We start from the raw sequence: 19,373 nt of genomic DNA on the forward strand, positions 1-19,373 counted from the left end.
CTCTAGCTCCACCCCCCAGTCATTCGACCAAAGGTTAGGAAGAAAAAGGAGAAACCATAGGGTGCAGTGGTGACTGTAGTTTAAACAAAAATTTTTTTTTACCTGACTTGATTGCCAGGGCGGGCCGTGGACTGGATACACCACAAGAGAAAGTAATTTATCAGGTAAGCATAAATTCTGTTTTCTCTTGTAAGGTGTATCCAGTCCACGGATTCATCCTTTACTTGTGGGATACCAATACCAAAGCTTTAGGACACGGATGAAGGGAGGGAACAAGACAGGTACCTTAAACGGAAGGCACCACTGCTTGCAAAACCTTTCTCCCAAAAATAGCCTCCGAAGAAGCAAAAGTATCGAATTTGTAAAATTTGGAAAAAGTATGCAGTGAAGACCAAGTCGCTGCCTTACAAATCTGTTCAACAGAAGCCTCATTTTTAAAAGCCCATGTGGAAGCCACTGCTCTGGTAGAATGATCAGTAATAGTTTCAGGAGGCTGCTGGCCAGCAGTCTCATAGGCCAAACGGATGATGCTTTTCAGCCAAAAGGAAAGAGAGGTAGCAGTCGCTTTCTGACCCCTCCTCTTACCAGAATAGATAACAAACAAGGAAGAGGTTTGTCTGAAATCCTTAGTTGCTTGTAAATAGAACTTTAAAGCAAGAACTACATCAAGATTGTGTAACAGACGTTCCTTCTTCGAAGAAGGATTAGGACACAGAGAAGGAACAACTATTTTCTGGTTAATATTCTTGTTAGAAACAACTTTAGAAAGAAAACCAGGTTTGGTACGCAAAACTACCTTATCTGCGTGGAACACCAGGTAAGGTGAATCACACTGTAAGGCAGATAATTCTGAGACTCTTCGAGCAGAAGAGATAGCTACCAAAAACAAAACTTTCCAAGATAACTTAATATCTATGGAATGTAAAGGTTCAAACGGAACCACTTGAAGAACTGAAAGAACTAGATTTAGACTCCATGGCGGAGCCACAGGTTTATAGACAGGCTTGATTCTGACTAAAGCCTGAGTAAACGCTTGAACGTCTGGTACCTCTGCCAGACGCTTGTGTAAAAGGATAGACAGAGCAGCTATCTGTCCTTTTAAGGAACTAGCTGACAATCCTTTCTCCAATCCTTCTTGGAGGAAAGACAATATCCTGGGAATCCTAATCTTACTCCATGAGTAACCCTTGGATTCACACCAACAAAGATATTTCCGCCATATCTTATGGTAGATTTTCCTGGTGACAGGCTTTCTAGCCTGAATCAGAGTATCTATAACTGACTCAGAGAAACCACGCTTTGATAGAATTAAGCGTTCAATCTCCAAGCAGTCAGACGCAGAGAAATTAGATTTGGATGCTTGAACGGACCCTGTATTAGAAGATCCTGCCTCATTGGCAGTGTCCATGGTGAGACAGATGACATGTCCACTAGGTCTGCATACCAAGTTCTGCGTGGCCACGCAGGCGCTATCAGAATCACCGAAGCCTTATCCTGCTTGATTCTGGCGACCAGACGAGGGAGAAGGGGAAACGGTGGAAAAACATAAGCCAGATTGAAGGACCAAGGCGCTGCTAGAGCATCTATCAATACCGCCTTGGGATCCTGGGACCTGGACCGGTAGAGAGGAAGTTTGATGTTCTGACGGGACGCCATCCGATCCAACTCTGGAGTGCCCCATAGCTGAGTCAGCTGGGCAAATACCTCCGGGTGGAGTTCCCACTCCCACGGGTGAAAAGTCTGACGACTTAGAAAATCCGCCTCCCAGTTGTCTACTCCTGGGATGTGAAAATTGCTGAGAGATGGCAGGAGTGATCCTCCGCCCACCTGATTATTTTGGTTACTTCCGTCATCGCTAGGGAACTCTTTGTTCCCCCCTGATGATTGGCGTAAGCTACAGCCATGATGTTGTCCGACTGAAATCTGATGAATTTGGCCACAGCTAGTTGAGGCCATGCCTGAAGAGCATTGAAAATCGCCCTCAGTTCCAGAATGTTTATCGGGAGAAGAGTTTCTTCCCGAGAGCATAAGCCCTGAGCTTTCAGGGAGTCCCAGACCGCACCCCAGCCTAACAGACTGGCGTCGGTCGTTACAATGATCCACTCTGGCCTGCGGAAACATATTCCCTGAGACAGGCGATCCTGAGACAACCACCAGAGAAGAGAATCTCTGGTCTCCTGGTCCAACTGAATTTGAGGAGACAAATCTGCATAATCCCCATTCCACTGTTTGAGCATGCATAGTTGCAGTGGTCTGAGGTGTATCCGAGCAAAAGGGACTATGTCCATTGCTGCTACCATTAATCCGATTGTCTCCATGCACTGAGCTACAGATGGCCGGGGAATGGAATGAAGAGCTCGGCAAGTAGTTAAGAGTTTTAATTTTCTGACCTCCGTCAGAAATATTTTCATTTCTACCGAGTCTATTAGAGTCCCTAGGAAGGGAACCCTTGGGAGAGGGGAAAGAGAACTCTTTTTGATGTTCACCTTCCACCCATGAGACCTCAGAAAGGCCAATACAATCTCCGTGTGAGACTTGGATCTTTGGAACGACGGCGCCTGAATTAAGATGTCGTCTAGGTAAGGCACCACTGCTATGCCCCGTGGTCTTAGAACCGCCAGGAGGGACCCTAGCACCTTTGTGAAAATTCTGGGAACAGTGGCTAAGCCGAAGGGAAGAGCCACAAACTGGTAATGCTTGTCCAGAAAAGCGAACCTGAGAAACTGGTGATGATCTTTGTGGATAGGAATGTGTAGGTATGCATCCTTTAGATCCACTGTAGTCATATATTGACCTTCCTGGATCATTGGTAAGATTGTCCGAATGGTCTCCATTTTGAATGATGGGACTCTGAGGAATCTGTTTAGAATCTTTAGATCCAGGATGGGTCTGAAAGTTCCCTCTTTTTTGGGAACCACAAACAGGTTTGAGTAAAAACCCAACCCTTGTTCTGCAATTGGAACTGGGTGGATCACTCCCATTGTATGTAGATCTTCTACACAGCGTAAAAACGCCTCTTTCTTTGTCTGATCTGTAGACAGACGAGAAATGTGGAACCTTCCCCTTGGAGGAGAGTCCTTGAATTCTATCAGATATCCCTGGGATACAATCTCTAATGCCCAAGGATCGTGTACATCTCTTGCCCAGGCCTGAGCGAAGAGAGAGAGTCTGCCCCCTACTAGATCCGGTCCCGGATCGGGGGCTACCCCTTCATGCTGTCTTGGTGGCAGCTGCAGGCTCTTTGGCCTGTTTACCCTTATTCCAGCCCTGGTAAGGTTTCCAGGTTGCCTTGGGCTGTGAAGCGTTACCCTCTTGCTTTGCAGCCGGAGAGGATGAAGCAGGGCCGCTCCTGAAATTACGAAAGGAACGAAAATTAGCTTTGTTCTTTGTCTTAAAGGACTTGTCCTGAGGGAGAGCATGGCCTTTTCCCCCGGTGATTTCTGAAATAAAGGCCCGAAGAGGGTCTTTCCTTTGAAAGGGATGTTCAAAAGCTTGGATTTAGACGACACATCGGCCGACCAGGACTTTAGCCATAGCGCCCTGCGTGCCAAAATGGCGAAACCTGAATTTTTTGCCGCTAACTTAGCTATTTGGAAAGCGGCGTCAGTGATAAAAGAATTAGCTAGCTTTAGGGCCTTAATTCTATCGATAATTTCCTCATATGAGGTCTCCGCCTGGAGCGAGTCTTCCAGCGCCTCAAACCAGAAAGCAGCTGCAGTAGTTACAGGAATAATGCAGGCAATAGGTTGGAGAAGAAAACCTTGTTGAACAAAAATTTTCTTAAGTAAACCCTCTAACTTTTTTTCCATAGGGTCTTTAAAAGCACAACTGTCTTCAATTGGTATGGTTGTGCGTTTAGCAAGTGAAGAAACAGCCCCCTCCACCTTAGGGACCGTCTGCCACGAGTCCCGCATGGGGTCAGATATGGGGAACATTTTCTTAAAAACAGGAGGGGGGACAAAGGGGACACCTGGTCTATCCCACTCCCTAGTAACGATATCCGCAATCCTCTTAGGGACCGGAAACGCATCAGTGTAAACAGGGACCTCTAGGTACTTGTCCATTTTACACAATTTCTCTGGGACCACCAAAGGGTCGCAGTCATCCAGAGTAGCTAATACCTCCCTGAGCAAAACGCGGAGGTGTTCTAGTTTAAATTTAAAAGCCAATGTATCTGAATCTGTCTGAGGAGGAACCCTTCCTGAATCAGAGACTTCTCCCTCAGACATCAAATCCCTCGCTCCCACTTCAGAGCGTTGTGAGGGTATATCGGATACGGCTACCAAAGCGTCAGAATGCTCATAATCTGTTCGGAGCTATCACGCTTTGCAGGTAACACGGGCAGTTTAGATAAGAAAGCTGCAAGAGAATTATCCATGACTGCCGCTAAATCTTGTAATGTAAAAGGGTTAGACGCACTAGAGGCACTAGGCATCGCTTGAGCGGGCGTAACTGGTTGTGACACTTGGGGAGAGGCAGACGGGCTATCCTCGTTACCTTCAGTCTGAGAATCATCTTGGGCCACATTCTTAAGTGCAACAATATGATCTTTAAAGTGTATAGACATATCAGTACAAGTGGGACACATTCTGAGAGGGGGTTCCACCATGGCTTCTAAACACATTGAACAAGGATTTTCCTTGGTGTCAGACATGTTTAACAGACTAGTAGTATACACAAAAAGGCTTGGAAATCACTTTAATCAAATAAAAAACACAATCTGAAAAAAACGTTACTGTGCCTTTAAGTGATAAAAATGGAACACAATTTTGCAAAACAGTGAAAAATGCAGTAATCCTTTTGAAATTTTCACAGTATGTACCTAAAGCCTTAGTAAGATTGCACCACTAGTAGCAAAACGATTAACCCCTTAATGCCCAAACCGGAGCAGCCTAAAGCCAACACCCGGTTAAAATTACTACAGCACCTTGCCACAGCACTGCTGTGGCCCTACCTGCCCTTAGGGACCAGATTTGGGGGAATATAGCTTCCTTTAAGCCCTCAAACAGCAGCAGGACCCTCCATGTGAAGCAGCATGAACTTCTATGCAATTTTAACTGCGCATCTGAGGCGTGAAATTAGGCCCCTCCCACTCTACTCCGGAGCTGTGAGGCCTAAGAAATCACTCCCAAGTGAATAAAAAATAGCCATGTGGGTAATAACCCCAGAAAGAACCCAAAAGGACTTTCAAAGTGTCTTACAAACAATATTTTCCTAAAAAAAACCAATTGATTGTCCTGAATTAGTGTCAACCAGCATAATTAGCATTGTGTAAGCATAATTAGCATTATGTAAGCATTCAATTCCTTACTAAGTCTCTGAACATAGCTTACCCTCCCCTCATGGGGATATTGTCAGTCTCTTCTAGCATTATCTCAGTCTTGTCTAGAAATAAATGACTGAACATACCTTATTGCAGTCTACCCTGCAAACCGTTCCCCCCAACTGAAGTTTTCTGGTACTCCTCAGTCCTGTGTGGGAACAGCAGTGGATTTTAGTTACAACATGCTAAAATCATTTTCCTCTCAGCAGAAATCTTCATCACTTTTCTGCTAGAGAGTAAATAGTACAAACCGGTACCATTTAAAATAACAAACTTTTGATTGAAGATAATAAAAACTACAATTCTAACACCACAGGGGGAGCTATATGGACAGCTCTGCTGTGTGCTCTCTTTGCCACTTCCTGTAGGGAAGGAGAATATCACACAAGTAAAGGATGAATCCGTGGACTGGATACACCTTACAAGAGAAATATACTTCAGCTGTTGCTCAGCTGCAGGTAAAAAAAATAAAAAAATGAAGAAATAAACAGCAGCCAATCAGCATCAACAGTGCTAAGGTCATGAACTCTTTTACTGTGATCTCATGAGATTTGACTTAACTCTCATGTGATTTCATAGTAAACTTCCTTAAACTGAATAGGGAAATAAGATGAGTGTGCACGTAAGCTCACTCCCTTAGCTGTCCCGGGACAGACATACTAATTTGCTGCTTAAAAGTCCTTTACAATAGGATGTGGCTACTGAGGAACTTTTGAGGTAAAATATCTTTCTTTTTTACATAGAGATATTCAGGTGATATTTTCTAGTCTACTAGTCTAGTCTACTTTTTACAGCTATGCTGCATCACTTTCAAGTGTTTCAACATTTGGGTATCATGGCCCTTTAAATACTTTGTAATAATAAAATAATACACAGTACCTACATTCCACTTTATTAACTCTACATACATAGAGTACTACAGATATGGGATTAAAAGGTTTATGATAGATCTAGTTGTGCCATTGGTTTTCTTTCCCTTTCAGTTTGATAAATTTTGCCCTAAGTCATGTATAGGAAAGTCATTGCTGTTCAGACCTTACAGCGTGTATAAATATTATAGCTAAAACCTTTATATACCTCATTTTAGTTTCTAGTAAAACTACCTCCATAACTTTCCACAAAGCTTTTATGCTTCAGCATAATAGTTTTCTAAATAAATACAAAGGGGCCGATTTACCAATGTCTGGCGGACATGATACGCTGTAGCGTATCATGTCCGCCAGACATCGCTGAATGCTGACAGCATACGCTGTCGGCATTTAACATTGTACAAGCAGTTCTGGTGAATGCTGCCCCCTGTAGATTCGTGACCAATCGGCCGCTAGCTGGGGATGTCAATTCACCCGATCATATAGGATCAGGCGGATTGATGTCCGCAGCCTCAGAGGCAGCGGACCAGTTAAGGAGCAGCGGTCTTAAGACTGATGCTTCATAACTGCAGTAGGGGCCATTCGGCCCTTGATAAATCGGCCCCAAAGTATAAAATACAAAATATATTAAATTGAAACAGACTTAACAGCTAAATATGGGAAGAGGTTCATGTTCAGAACCTTGATGTAATAGAAAATGTTAACATTATAACAATATATCAAAGGTTTTTTACAAATATATAATTTGATTTTTCAACCATAAAATATATATATTTTTATTATAAAGTTATTGCTAACTATATATATATAAAAAAGACTGAGTGTTGACAACTATTTCATGCACCTTGATAACATGTAATAACATTTTAAAACACTTGCTGTAGCTACATTACTATAAAGCATTTACATTTTAAACTAAAAAAAGGTAAATCGTTACCACATTTTACTACATCGTAAGCACATGTTCATATTGTCTCCCAAATAATGTAGTTACATTATGCACACAAGTTAACTATTTTGTGCGCACATTGTAACTGTATAAGTCCCAGTCTCCTCCTTTTTTAGGCGTGGCATTGTGTGTGCTGAGAGCGCTGTGTCAAGTGACTCATTGGCACATTCATAGCGACTGCATGATTTACAGGCCTTGCTGCATTTCTACTTGTGCTTGGCTGCACGCCTGCCCGCCAGTTCTTCTCTTTTTTAGAGATAAAGATTTATAAGAATATGTATTTCTTGTTGTTATTTAAATTTTATTTATATATGTATGCACCTAACCTTGTGCATCTCAATTGACATAAATAAAAAATAAAATGCGATAGAAGAAATCCAGGAAAGCAGGAAGAGAGTGGATGAGACTATACCGGAGAAGGCAGGTAATATTGGCACTTCTCCCATATCGGACACGAAAACATACCCCACCTACGGAAGAGGAGTGAACTGTAGTCCTAATTATACAGTTTTGTATGCTTGATGTAACTACATAGGTTGAAACACTTATTTTGTGCGCACGCCTTACTGATTTCACGTGAGCACGAAACGGTTAAATTGTGGCAACAGATTAATTAGTATTACAGCATAGGAAGGCTTTATCTTTTTCTTTCTATGTGACACCACTGGGACTCAGTATAGATTACATAGTATTTACAGTAAATTTATCTATGTGGAAAATGTCCGTTTTAGCAACATACCAAGAGCAGTACTAAAAAGTTACGAGATTTATATAAAATTAAAGGGACACAAAACTCAAAAAGTTTCTTTTATGATTCAGATAGAACATACATTTTTAAACAACTTTCCAATTTACTTCTGTTATCAAATTTGCTAAATTTTCTTGGTATCCTTTATTCAAGGGCAGCAATAGACATATGCAGACACCAATCAGCAGCCAGCTCGCCACTCCTGAGCGTACCTAGGTATCCTTCCCGGCAAAGGATACCAAAAAAACTCAGCAAATTAGATAATAGAAATAGCATGGAAAGTTGTTTAAAAGTATATACTCTATCGGAATCATGACAGAAAAATTTGGGGCTTCAGGTCCCTTTAACTATTATTAAAAGTTTGCATCGTATAGAATATAGGGATTGATTACAAATTTGCTCTTGTTTTTGACTGAGCAGTCAGGCAAATAGAACCTGGAACAGGGCCCTGACATGTATGGTGACCCACCAGTGTCCTCTCCATGGCTCCTGGTGTGCTGCCTAAGCTCACAGTCACAGCAGGTTAAATGATCTAGCACAGTGGTTGTTAACTAGGGCTGATGGCTGTGCTCTCACTAACTAAACAGTTAAGAGTAGGTGTAATGGGGGCCCTGGCACTGGAGTGGGGCCCTAGTCCTGGAGTAAGGATCCTGTGACTAGATGGGGAGTGTGTTGCTCTGGAGGCCCTAGAGTGTTGGGTCCAGCCCTGTGGGTTCTGTCGCTGTGGGTCATAGGGTCTGGCCTTGGAGGTTGAGGGCCTTGTTCATGAAGTTCAGGGACCTGGTGGGTGCAGGGCAGAGTGGTGGCCATACAGATAAGCAGACATTTGCATACATTTGTGTGGGTGTAAGACGGTTATGGGCCTTTCCCTCATTTTATCCTGGGCCCTGGTTGGTCTCTGTTTCTGTGGGTCAGTTGGTATTGTCAGTGTGTAGTTCCACAACACAAAATCGTTATCTGCATGGCCAATCTCCTAAATTTGTAATCCACAAATCAAATGTGCACAATTAATGACAAAGCAAATGACAAATAGCAATTACCTCACAGGTTAAAGGGCCTGCATGATGATTGATACCTTTTTATATTGTGTAGTGAAGCGAGTAGGTGATATTTGTGCAGTTAACCATAGGTGTGTATGTCTTTTTAGAGAATTTAAACAGAGGCATTATCAGTATAGTTTGGTCTGTGTGTTGCTTGGTTTATAGATTTTGCTAATTTTTATTAGTGTGAAAAGGCTTATTCTTACTTTTTAAATCGATTGAGCAGGTGGCACTTGGTGACATTGCTATACCCCGGGATAAAATCAGTGTGTTTTTGCGTTTACATTTGAAAACATTTTGAGGTACTAAGTTAAAAAGTGTTGTCTGGGGTTTATCAAGTCACAAAACGTCCCCATAAATGTGTTACTTATTGAGATATATGTATACATTTTTAAGTACAGAAACATTTTTCACCAAACTAAAGATGATTAATCCCACTTTTTATATATATTTTATCTGCTGGGTCTCTCCCTTCCCTACAATACTTAGAAATCCACAGATATGTCCTATACTATGAAGATTATCATTTAAAGAAATAAAACACCTTTCTAATTGCCAAGTTATCTCTATTAAACATAAAAACAGCCAGGGTAGCAAAGTGCAAACAAACTTACCAAGATTTGTGAGGAAAAGTGCAACTCTTTCATAGAGCTGAAACAGAAAGATATAATAAGTCACTAACAGTATAATAGTTTATACACACTGTATATTTAGAGTACTTGTACACAAATGGTGACAAATCTGTAAATCAAATAGAGCTACTTATTAAAAAAATATAAAAGTGTAGATAGACATTCTATACTGGCTGCTTTATTATTATTATTATTCATTAGATTATTTTAGAGATAGGACCATGATTAGAGCTGTCCATGCATAATACATAGCTGTACAGCATAATAAAGATAACGTGGCAGTGCTAGTCTTATAGCGACATGAAACACAATTTTTTTTCTTTCATGATCCAGATAGAACATACAATTTTAAACAACTTTCCAATTTACTCCTTTTATCAATGTTGCTGCATTCTCTTGGTATTCTTTGTTAAAAAACAGCAATGCACTACTGGGAGCTAGATGAACACAAGTGAACCAATGACAAGAGGCATATACTGTATGTGCAGCCACCAATCAGCAGCTAGCTCCCAGTAGTATATTGCTGCTCCTAAGCATACCTAGGTATGCTTTTCAGCAAAGGATACAAAGAGAACAAAGCAAGTAAATTGAAAACTTGTTTAAAATTGTATACTCTATCCCATTGGTTTTCAAACCTGTCCCCAGGCCTTCCTAAAAGGCCAGATTTTGAGGATATCTGAAATTGAGCACAGGTGAAATAATCAGCTGATTAGTAAACATGGTTGTTTTCCCTGCACTCATTCAAGGTAATCCTGCAACTCTGGCCTGCTGGGGAAGCCCGAGGACAGGTTTGAAAATCAGTGCTCTGTCTCAATCAGGAAATAAATGTTTTGGGTTTGATGTAATTTTAAGTATATAGAAGTCAGTTTTTGGATTAGCTTCACCAAATGGAAGCAAGAGTCTCCTCTAAAATGGATAGAAAGATTAAAATTGAAATGTGCAATATACTTCCATAAGTAAAATGCTTTTAGTAAAAGTTATTACTGTTTTTTATAGGCACATATGCTGTGAGGGCCCATGCGCCAGTATTAAGGCTCAGAGAGCTGATGGCTGTGAGTATTGTGTCTATGAAGACTTCATTTATACCATACAAGCTACTGCTGACTCTCTGAGAAGATGTGGTGTTTGATTACTGGTGCACAGACCCTCATAGCATAAGTGTTAAGGAGCTTATTGACTAAAACAAGAAAGATCTCCCCAGTTTTGTGGATGTGTGCTAAACAATCAAATAAGAGTCTACCACTGGAATGGCCCCAACATTTATGTAAATTCTAGGCTATTTTCATTCAATCTTATTGGCTGTGTTACTATTGACAAACATAATAATCAGGTGCCCAGTGATGAATATGACTGAACAGATCCTATAGCTGGCATGTCATTGCCCAATATATCACCCGTGTCAGAACAAAAGTAACAAGCTGCAATATTGATTACACACACAGCATTGAGCATTCTACTGTAACTGCCTTTAACTTTAGAGTCCAATTGATACAAATACTGAGGACAAAATAAATCCACAAGTTTCTGTTTGACAGACAGTGCTATTCACAAGAACCTATACAATGTGAAGCACTGTTTATAACAGTTGCTCTTGGATTAAAATGAAAAGGGGAAGGAAAATTGATCATCCTCACATCAAAGAAAGAAACTCTATTACCTAGTAATATTCGTAGGCTCTTTGTATTGTGCAGGCCTATCTGCTGCTTCCCTTGTGCTGAATTTTAAGATAAAAAGTATGTTTTAAAGAATGTTCTCTTACCACATTAAGGAGCATTATGATGCAAAAGTTGATGCATACTGCAGTCCCTGTAGTGGCAACCTGAGAGTTATTCCTGATAAGGGCCCATTTAAAGGCAGCAAACGTACTGACAGTCACAACACGGTAAATAACAATGCCAAAAACAGCAGCAATTACAACACATATCTGAGGAGAAAACAGAGAAGTAAACACATTATTTATAAAGCAACTCTATGTTAGTTCATAAACGAGAGGTTAGTAGGTTTAGTGCTACCTGATAAATGGCAAATTCTGCTTGTACAATAACAGAGCTTAATCACAATCTTGCACTTGGTTTTAGTAGATAACAATTTCTGAACATTGGTCAATATGGTCAGTGTGTTTTTCTAGTGATTCCAATCTTAAAATGCTTCTGCCATTAATACCCCTTAAGCTGGATATTGTTACCTCCTGAAAACAACACAAAAACCTTTAATAGGCAGCCTTACAGACCCACCACACTGCATGCTATTTAGATGATGTAGTATGCTATGACTTATTACCTGTATCTTCCCTTATACAGATACTTCTCTTCCCATCATTCTGGTACAGGTTAATGTTAGATTCGTCTGTCCAAAGAATATTGTTTCAGAACTACACATGGGTATTTGTTTTCTGGCAAAGTCTAAACTGCCCATCCTATTTTTGAGGCTTTCCAGTGGCTTGCACCATGCGATAAAACCTTCTGTAGTTACTTTCATGAAGTTTTCTGTTTATTGTAAACTGACAATGTTACGCCGACCTCATGGAAAGAGTTCTGGACATGGCTAGATGCTTTGAAGGTTTTTTTTCTTCACCAGGAAAGATCTTCTACCACAGCGGTCTTCCATGGTCACCCAGCCTTTTTTTGGTTGCTGATCTCATCAGTGCTTTCCTTCTTTTTAAGAATGTACCAAATTGTCAATTTGTGATTACTAACGTTTCTGCTCTCTCTCTTAAGAGTTTGTTTTTTGCAGCCTAATGATGACCGACTTTACTTGCATTGACTGCTCTTTGGACCTTAATGAGCAAAAGCTTCCAAGTGCAAATGCCACATTTGGACTTAAAGGGACAGGAAACCCATTTAGCAATGTCCACATATTTATGGACCTAACTGCATAGGGCTTGTTCAATGTTATTATTCAGTTGACACATGTTTGTGTAGTATCTGGATACATCCATCTGTCTTGAAATATGTTGTCACTTAAATGTACATTAAACAGTAAATAAATGCTAGGTAGATTTATGTATTTAATGCAAAGAATAACCAGAGAATACTATGCAGGTTTTAAAAATGATATTAGTAGTTTAAATATTTAAAAAAGTGTGCTGTAACCCAACTAGAAATGGGTCGCTAACCAATGACTATATGGAATATTGCAGTATTAACCTGGTGTCTGCCCTTCTAGGTTTTTCTTTTTATATATAATGGAAAGCCCACACTTTTCAAGTTAAATTACAGGAAAAGCAGAAAATATATAGCAAAGTCTTTGCTACGCATAATTAAACAGTTCATATTACAATCTTAAGGTGTTTATTGACCCTTTAAACTGATTTTTAAAGCTTAGTGATAACAAGCCAAAGTAACTGCAAAAACATATGCCTTACTAGTATATGTGTAATGTTTTGTGTAAATTCACCAGTTGGAGTATTTTTTAAAGCTCTACAGTTATTAAAATCACTTAAAATCATAACAGATTATTGGAATGCATAATTTGGCTCAACAACAAAGAATGTAAAACACTTTGCTTTGTTACTTTATATCAAGTTGAGAAATATTATGTGGGGTCTAGGGCATATTTACAAAAATATAACTTTGCTGAGTTCATATAAGGTAATCTCTCTGGCTAAAGCCACATTTATTAATTATAACAATATATAAACAAGGAAAAAACATTTCTTATCATCTCTTTTCATCTGCAGTAGCCCCAGCCAATATTTATATAAGAGCATACATTTCTAAGATATATGTATGTATCCGTTCCCTATCCCCCCACAAAATATTTATCAGCAAAATACTGTGTTGCTGGGCCAAACTATGTGGTTCTGCTGACGATAGCTTATGGTTTTAATTAGTTAAATAAAAAATTAAAGGGGCACTGTATTTACATTTAAAGGGACATAAAACCCACATTTTTTTCTTTCACGATTCAGAGAGAGTACTGGTTTTAAAACCTGTCCTCTGGCTTCCCCAACAGGCCAGGTTTTCAGTATTACCTTGGAGGAGGGCAGGTAAAATAACCATGTTTAGTAAAAATCAGCTCATTATTTCACCTGTGCTCCAGTTCAGATATCCTCAAAATGTGGCCTGTTTGGGAGGCCCGAGCACAGGATTAAAAACCAGTGAGATAGAGAATACAATTTTAAACAACTTTTTAATTTTCTTCTATTATCAAATTTGCTTTTAGTATCTTGGTATTTTTGTTGAAGGAGCAGCAATGCACTACTGTGAGCTAGCTAAACACATCAGATGAGCCAATGACCAGAGGCATATATGTGCAGCCACCAATCAGCAGCTAGCTCCCAGTAGTACATTGCTGCTCCTAAGTCTACCTACGCAAGCTTTTTAAAGGGACACTAAGGTTAAATAAAATTTTCATGATTCAGATATAGCATGTAATTTTAAACAACTTTCCAATTTACTTCCATTAAAAAAAATGTGCACAGTCTTTTATATTTACACTTTTTGAGTGACCAGATCCTACTGAGCATGTGCAAGAATTCACAGACTATACGTATATGCATTTGTGATTGGCTGATTGCTATCACATGGTACAAGGGGAGTGGAAATATACATAACTTTGAAATTTGTTATAAAAAAATCTACTACTCATTTGAAGTTCAGACTACTTATGCAAATCTAATGTGTTGACTGGTCCTTTAACCAAGGATACAAAAGAGAACAAAGGATATTAGATAATAGAAGTTAATAGACTTGTGCAGCTCAAACAATTTGGTTCGTCTGTATCTTTCATAACAAATATTTGAATAAAATTTGTTTCCATGAATATTCATTGGCTGCACTAGTTGGTAGTCGTTTTTTTTAAACTGAACAAATACTAAATATTCATAGAACATTTACATATGATTTTTATGTTTTCATTAAATGAAAGAAAAGTTCACCTGTAGCGCTAACCTGCTCCCAGGGCCTGCACAAAAAGGACCTTCTCCTTAAGTGAAGATCATGGGAGCTGCCACACATAGGCCTAGATTTAGAGTTTGGCGTTAGCCGTGAAAACCAGCGTTGGAGGCTCCTAACGCTGGTTTTAGGCTACCTCCGGTATTTGGAGTCACTCAAAAAAGGGTCTAACGCTCACTTTTCAGCCACGACTTTTCCATACCGCAGATCCCCTTATGTAAATTGCGTATCCTATCTTTTCAATGGGATTTTTCTAACTCCGGTATTTAGAGTCGTGGCTGAAGTGAGCGTTAGAAATCTAACGACAAAACTCCAGCCGCAGGAAAAAAGTCAGTAGTTAAGAGCTTTCTGGGCTAACGCCGGTTCATAAAGCTCTTAACTACTGTACTCTAAAGTACACTAACACCCATAAACTACCTATGCACCCCTAAACCGAGGCCCCCCCACATCGCCGACACTCGATTAAATTTTTTTAACCCCTAATCTGCCGACCGCCACCTACGTTATCCCAGGGCTGGCGTTTGGTATAAGGCAACTAAGGCAATCGCCTTAGGACGCCCCAGCAGGGGGGCGCAATTTAGAGCAGCCTGGATTTTTTATTTTTTTGTCCCTTTTTTTTTTGCATGAGACTCAGCCAATTTGCATTAACTTCTAATGCAAATTGGGTAATAGTGCACGCAGTGCAAGGCACGCCCCCACAGTACAACCAATACCTCCCGGCACACTGACCCAGACGTGATGCAGGCGAGCGTAAACTCCTGCCAGGATAGCATGGGATTAAGGAACTCTGGGAGCCAGCGTGAGTTGGGGGACAATAATTGTTAGCGGTGAGTCCCACCTTTTGTCCCGGTGTGACTATGGGGCGGGGGCCGCACACACGGCTGTCTGTGCCTGAATTGATCTCTATCCGGGATAAGGTGCACTTAGGTCCCGGCAGCAGGCCAGCAGCAGCTGCTGCTCATATGAAGAAACCTGTCACTGAGCGGAGCTGGGGCTGATCACCATGCAGGTAGGTGACAAACTTGTGCTCCTGTGACACCGACCTTGTAGTGATGCTTGCTGAGTAAAGCATTCCTCAGGTGGGACATTGGCAAATAAATTGTAAATAAAGATAAAGTAGCATGTTTGAGCAGCGTGTGCATGGATCTGTGTGCCTGAGCTGCCTCACTCTCCTACAGAAGGAACTGTGAGCCCGGGAACGACCTCTGTCAGTGAGTTAACCCTCCTGATTCCATTCCAGCTCCTCGGCAATTAAATCTAACTTAAGTAAGTAGCATGTTTGAGCCAGCATGCTTATTGATCTGTAACTGCCTGATCTGCCTCGCTCTCTATCAGAACTGTGAGCCCGGGAAAGACCTCTGACAGTTACAGTCCTTGCTTGAATCAGGAGGGTAACACCAGCAGAGTGTTTAGTTAAACATTTTCCTCTTACTTGCTGTGGGGAGTTCCTAATGTTTATGGGCTGTAAATGATGTTAGGATAGATTGGAATGCAGATAGTTGACTGCACAGTTAAAATGATTTAAATGGTTGTTGCTAGTGCAGTCATTAGTTAACCCATTCTCTTCAGAGGTCTTGATGTTGCACACAAAGTTTGTAGAATAAGATGCAAAATTATTAATTAATGTACTTGCTATTTTCATATTCATGTGAAGTTTGTGCCCTTTCCCTAAATCTTACAAAATACCTTGAGGGACTTGCACAATCCAGATCTCTGCACACAGCCCCCTATCCCCCCTCATGTGTTTAACTATGTATGTGTGTGTGTGTATGTCTATGTGTGTAGATATGTATGTGTCTATTTGTGTGTTAATGTGTGTGTGTGTGTATGTATGTCTATGTGTATGTATGTATGTCTATGTGTATGTATGTATGTCTGTGTGTGTGTATATGTATGTCTCTGTGTGTGTGTATATGTATGTGTGTGTGTGTATCTGTGTGTGTGTGTATGTGAAACATTGTGTTTTTTTAAGAATCTCCTTTGACTGAGGGGTAACATTACCTCTAGGTGTCATTAGTTTGCTGTACCTTTTTAATGCATATCCATATACATCTGATGTTTACAAGGCTTGACAAATGTATATGAAAATTAGGAGACAGATATTCTTGTACTCATGTATAAACAGTATAACGCAAAATGCTAGGAACCAGGGGTTTCATGACTAATTAAAAGGGACACTAAAGTCAAAATTAAACTTTCATGATTCAGATACAGCATGCAATTTTAAGCAACTTTCTAATTTACTCATCAATTTTTCTTTGTTCGCTTGGTATTTTTATTTGAGAAAGGAATGTAAGCTTAGGAGCTAGCCTATTTTTGGTTCAGAACCTGGGTTCCGATTCCCGTGGAGTTATTTAGGAGTCTGCACTGGTTGGCTTGTCTGTCAAAAGCACTGAGATAAGGGGGCAGTCTGCAGAGGCATAGATACAAGGTAATTACAGAGGCAAAACGTGTATTATTATGCAAAATTGGGGAATGGGTAATTAAGGGATTATCTATCTTTTAAAACAACAAAAAGTCTGGTGTTGACTGTCCCTTTAGTTAAAAAGTTGCTTAAAATGTCATGCTCTAAAAGAAAATTAGGTTTCTCCCTTTAACTAGCAATGGGATGGTATTTAATGAAGGGGGGGGGCGGCAAAATATATCCTCACCTGTGTGGCCAAAAATCCTAGCACCGGCCCTGCGTTATCCTTATGTACCCCTAATCTGCTGCCCCTAACACCGCCGACCCCTATATTATATTTATTAACCCCTAACCTGCCCCCCACAACGTCGCAGCCAGCTACCTACAATAATTAACCCCTAATCTGCCGACCGCAAAGCGCCGCCACCTACGTTATACTTATGTACCCCTAATCTGCTGCCCCTAACACCGCCGACCCCTAGATTATATTTATTAACCCCTAATCTGCCCCCCTCAACGTCGCCTCCACCTGCCTACACTTATTAACCCCTAATCTGCCGAGCAGACCGCACCGCTATTATTATAAAGTTATTAACCCCTAATCCGCCTCACTAACCCTATAATAAATAGTATTAACCCCTAATCTGCCCTCCCTAACATCGCCGACACCTAACTTCAAACATTAACCCCTAATCTGCCGACTGGAGCTCACCGCTATTCTAATAAATGTATTAACCCCTAAAGCTAAGTCTAACCCTAACACTAACACCCCCCTAAATTAAATATAATTTTAATCTAACGAAATTAATTAACTCTTAGTAAATAAATTATTCCTATTTAAAGCTAAATACTTACCTGTAAAATAAATCCTAATATAGCTACAATATAAATTCTAATTCTATTATAGCTATTTTAGGATTAATATTTATTTTACAGGTAACTTTGTATTTATTTTAACCAGGTACAATAGCTATTAAATAGTTAATAACTATTTAATAGCTAAAATAGTTAAAATAATTAAAAATTTACCTGTAAAATAAATCCTAACCTAAGTTACAATTAAACCTAACACTACACTATCAATAAATTAATTAAATAAAATACCTACAATTACCTACAATTAAACCTAACACTACACTATCAATAAATAAATTAAATACAATACCTACAAATAACTACAATGAAATAAACTACCTAAAGTACAAAAAATAAAAAATAACTAAGTTACAAAAAATAAAAAAATATTTACAAACATAAGAAAAATATTACAACAATTTTAAACTAATTACACCTACTCTAAGCCCCCTAATAAAATAACAAAGCCCCCCAAAATAAAAAAATGCCCTAACCCAATTCTAAATTACTAAAGTTCAAAGCTCTTTTACCTTACCAGCCCTGAACAGGGCCCTTTGCGGGGCATGCCCCAAGAAGTTCAGCTCTTTTGCCTGTAAAAAAAAACATACAATACCCCCCCCCAACATTACAACCCACCACCCACATACCCCTAATCTAACCCAAACCCCCCTTAAATAAACCTAACACTAAGCCCCTGAAGATCATCCTACCTTGTCTTCACCTCACCGGGTATCACACCGATCCGTCCTGGCTCCGATATCTTCATCCAACCCAAGCGGGGGCTAGACATCCACTGAAGAAGTCCAGAAGAGGGTCCAAAGTCTTCATCCTATCCGGGAAGAAGAGTAGATCCGGACCGGCAACCATCATCTTCCAAGCGGCATCTTCTATCTTCATCCGATGAGGACCGGCTCCATCCTGAAGACCTCCACCGCGGACCCATCTTCATCCGGCGGCGTCCAACTGAAGAATGACGGCTCCTTTAAGGGACGTCATCCAAGATGGCATCCCTCGAATTCCGATTGGCTGATAGGATTCTATCAGCCAATCGGAATTAAGGTAGGAATATTCTGATTGGCTGATGGAATCAGCCAATCAGAATCAAGATCAATCCGATTGGCTGATCCAATCAGAGAATCAGATTGAGCTCGCATTCTATTGGCTGATCGGAACAGCCAATAGAAAGCGAGCTCAATCTGATTGGCTGATTGGATCAGCCAATCGGATTGAACTTGATTCTGATTGGCTGATTCCATCAGCCAATCAGAATATTCCTACCTTAATTCCGATTGGCTGATAGAATCCTTTTTATTTTGGGGGGCTTTGTTATTTTATTAGGGGGCTTAGAGTAGGTGTAATTAGTTTAAAATTGTTGTAATATTTTCCTTATGTTTGTAAATATTTTTTTATTTTTTGTAACTTAGTTCTTTTTTATTTTTTGTACTTTAGTTAGTTTATTTCATTGTAGTTATTTGTAGATATTGTATTTAATTAATGTATTGATAGTGTAGTGTTAGGTTTAATTGTAGATAATTGTAGGTATTTTATTTAATTAATTTAATGATAGTGTAGTGTTAGGTTTAATTGTAACTTAGGTTAGGATTTATTTTACAGGTAATTTTGTAATTATTTTAACTAGGTAACTATTAAATAGTTCT

The 19,373-nt window shown here is 39.9% G+C and overlaps 1 protein-coding gene across 1 annotated transcript in view; it reads right to left on the minus strand.

Annotated features, from left to right (window-relative positions):
- ANO4 (anoctamin 4) overlaps positions 1-19,373 on the minus strand; it is a 675,069-nt gene that overhangs the window by 109,913 nt on the left and 545,783 nt on the right. Inside the window, 2 exon segments of the mRNA XM_053719254.1 lie at positions 9,544-9,580; positions 11,321-11,485. Coding sequence (XP_053575229.1) covers positions 9,544-9,580; positions 11,321-11,485 — 202 coding nt within the window.

This window comes from Bombina bombina, chromosome 6 (genome assembly GCF_027579735.1).
Source record: "Bombina bombina isolate aBomBom1 chromosome 6, aBomBom1.pri, whole genome shotgun sequence".
Taxonomy (NCBI): domain Eukaryota; kingdom Metazoa; phylum Chordata; class Amphibia; order Anura; family Bombinatoridae; genus Bombina; species Bombina bombina.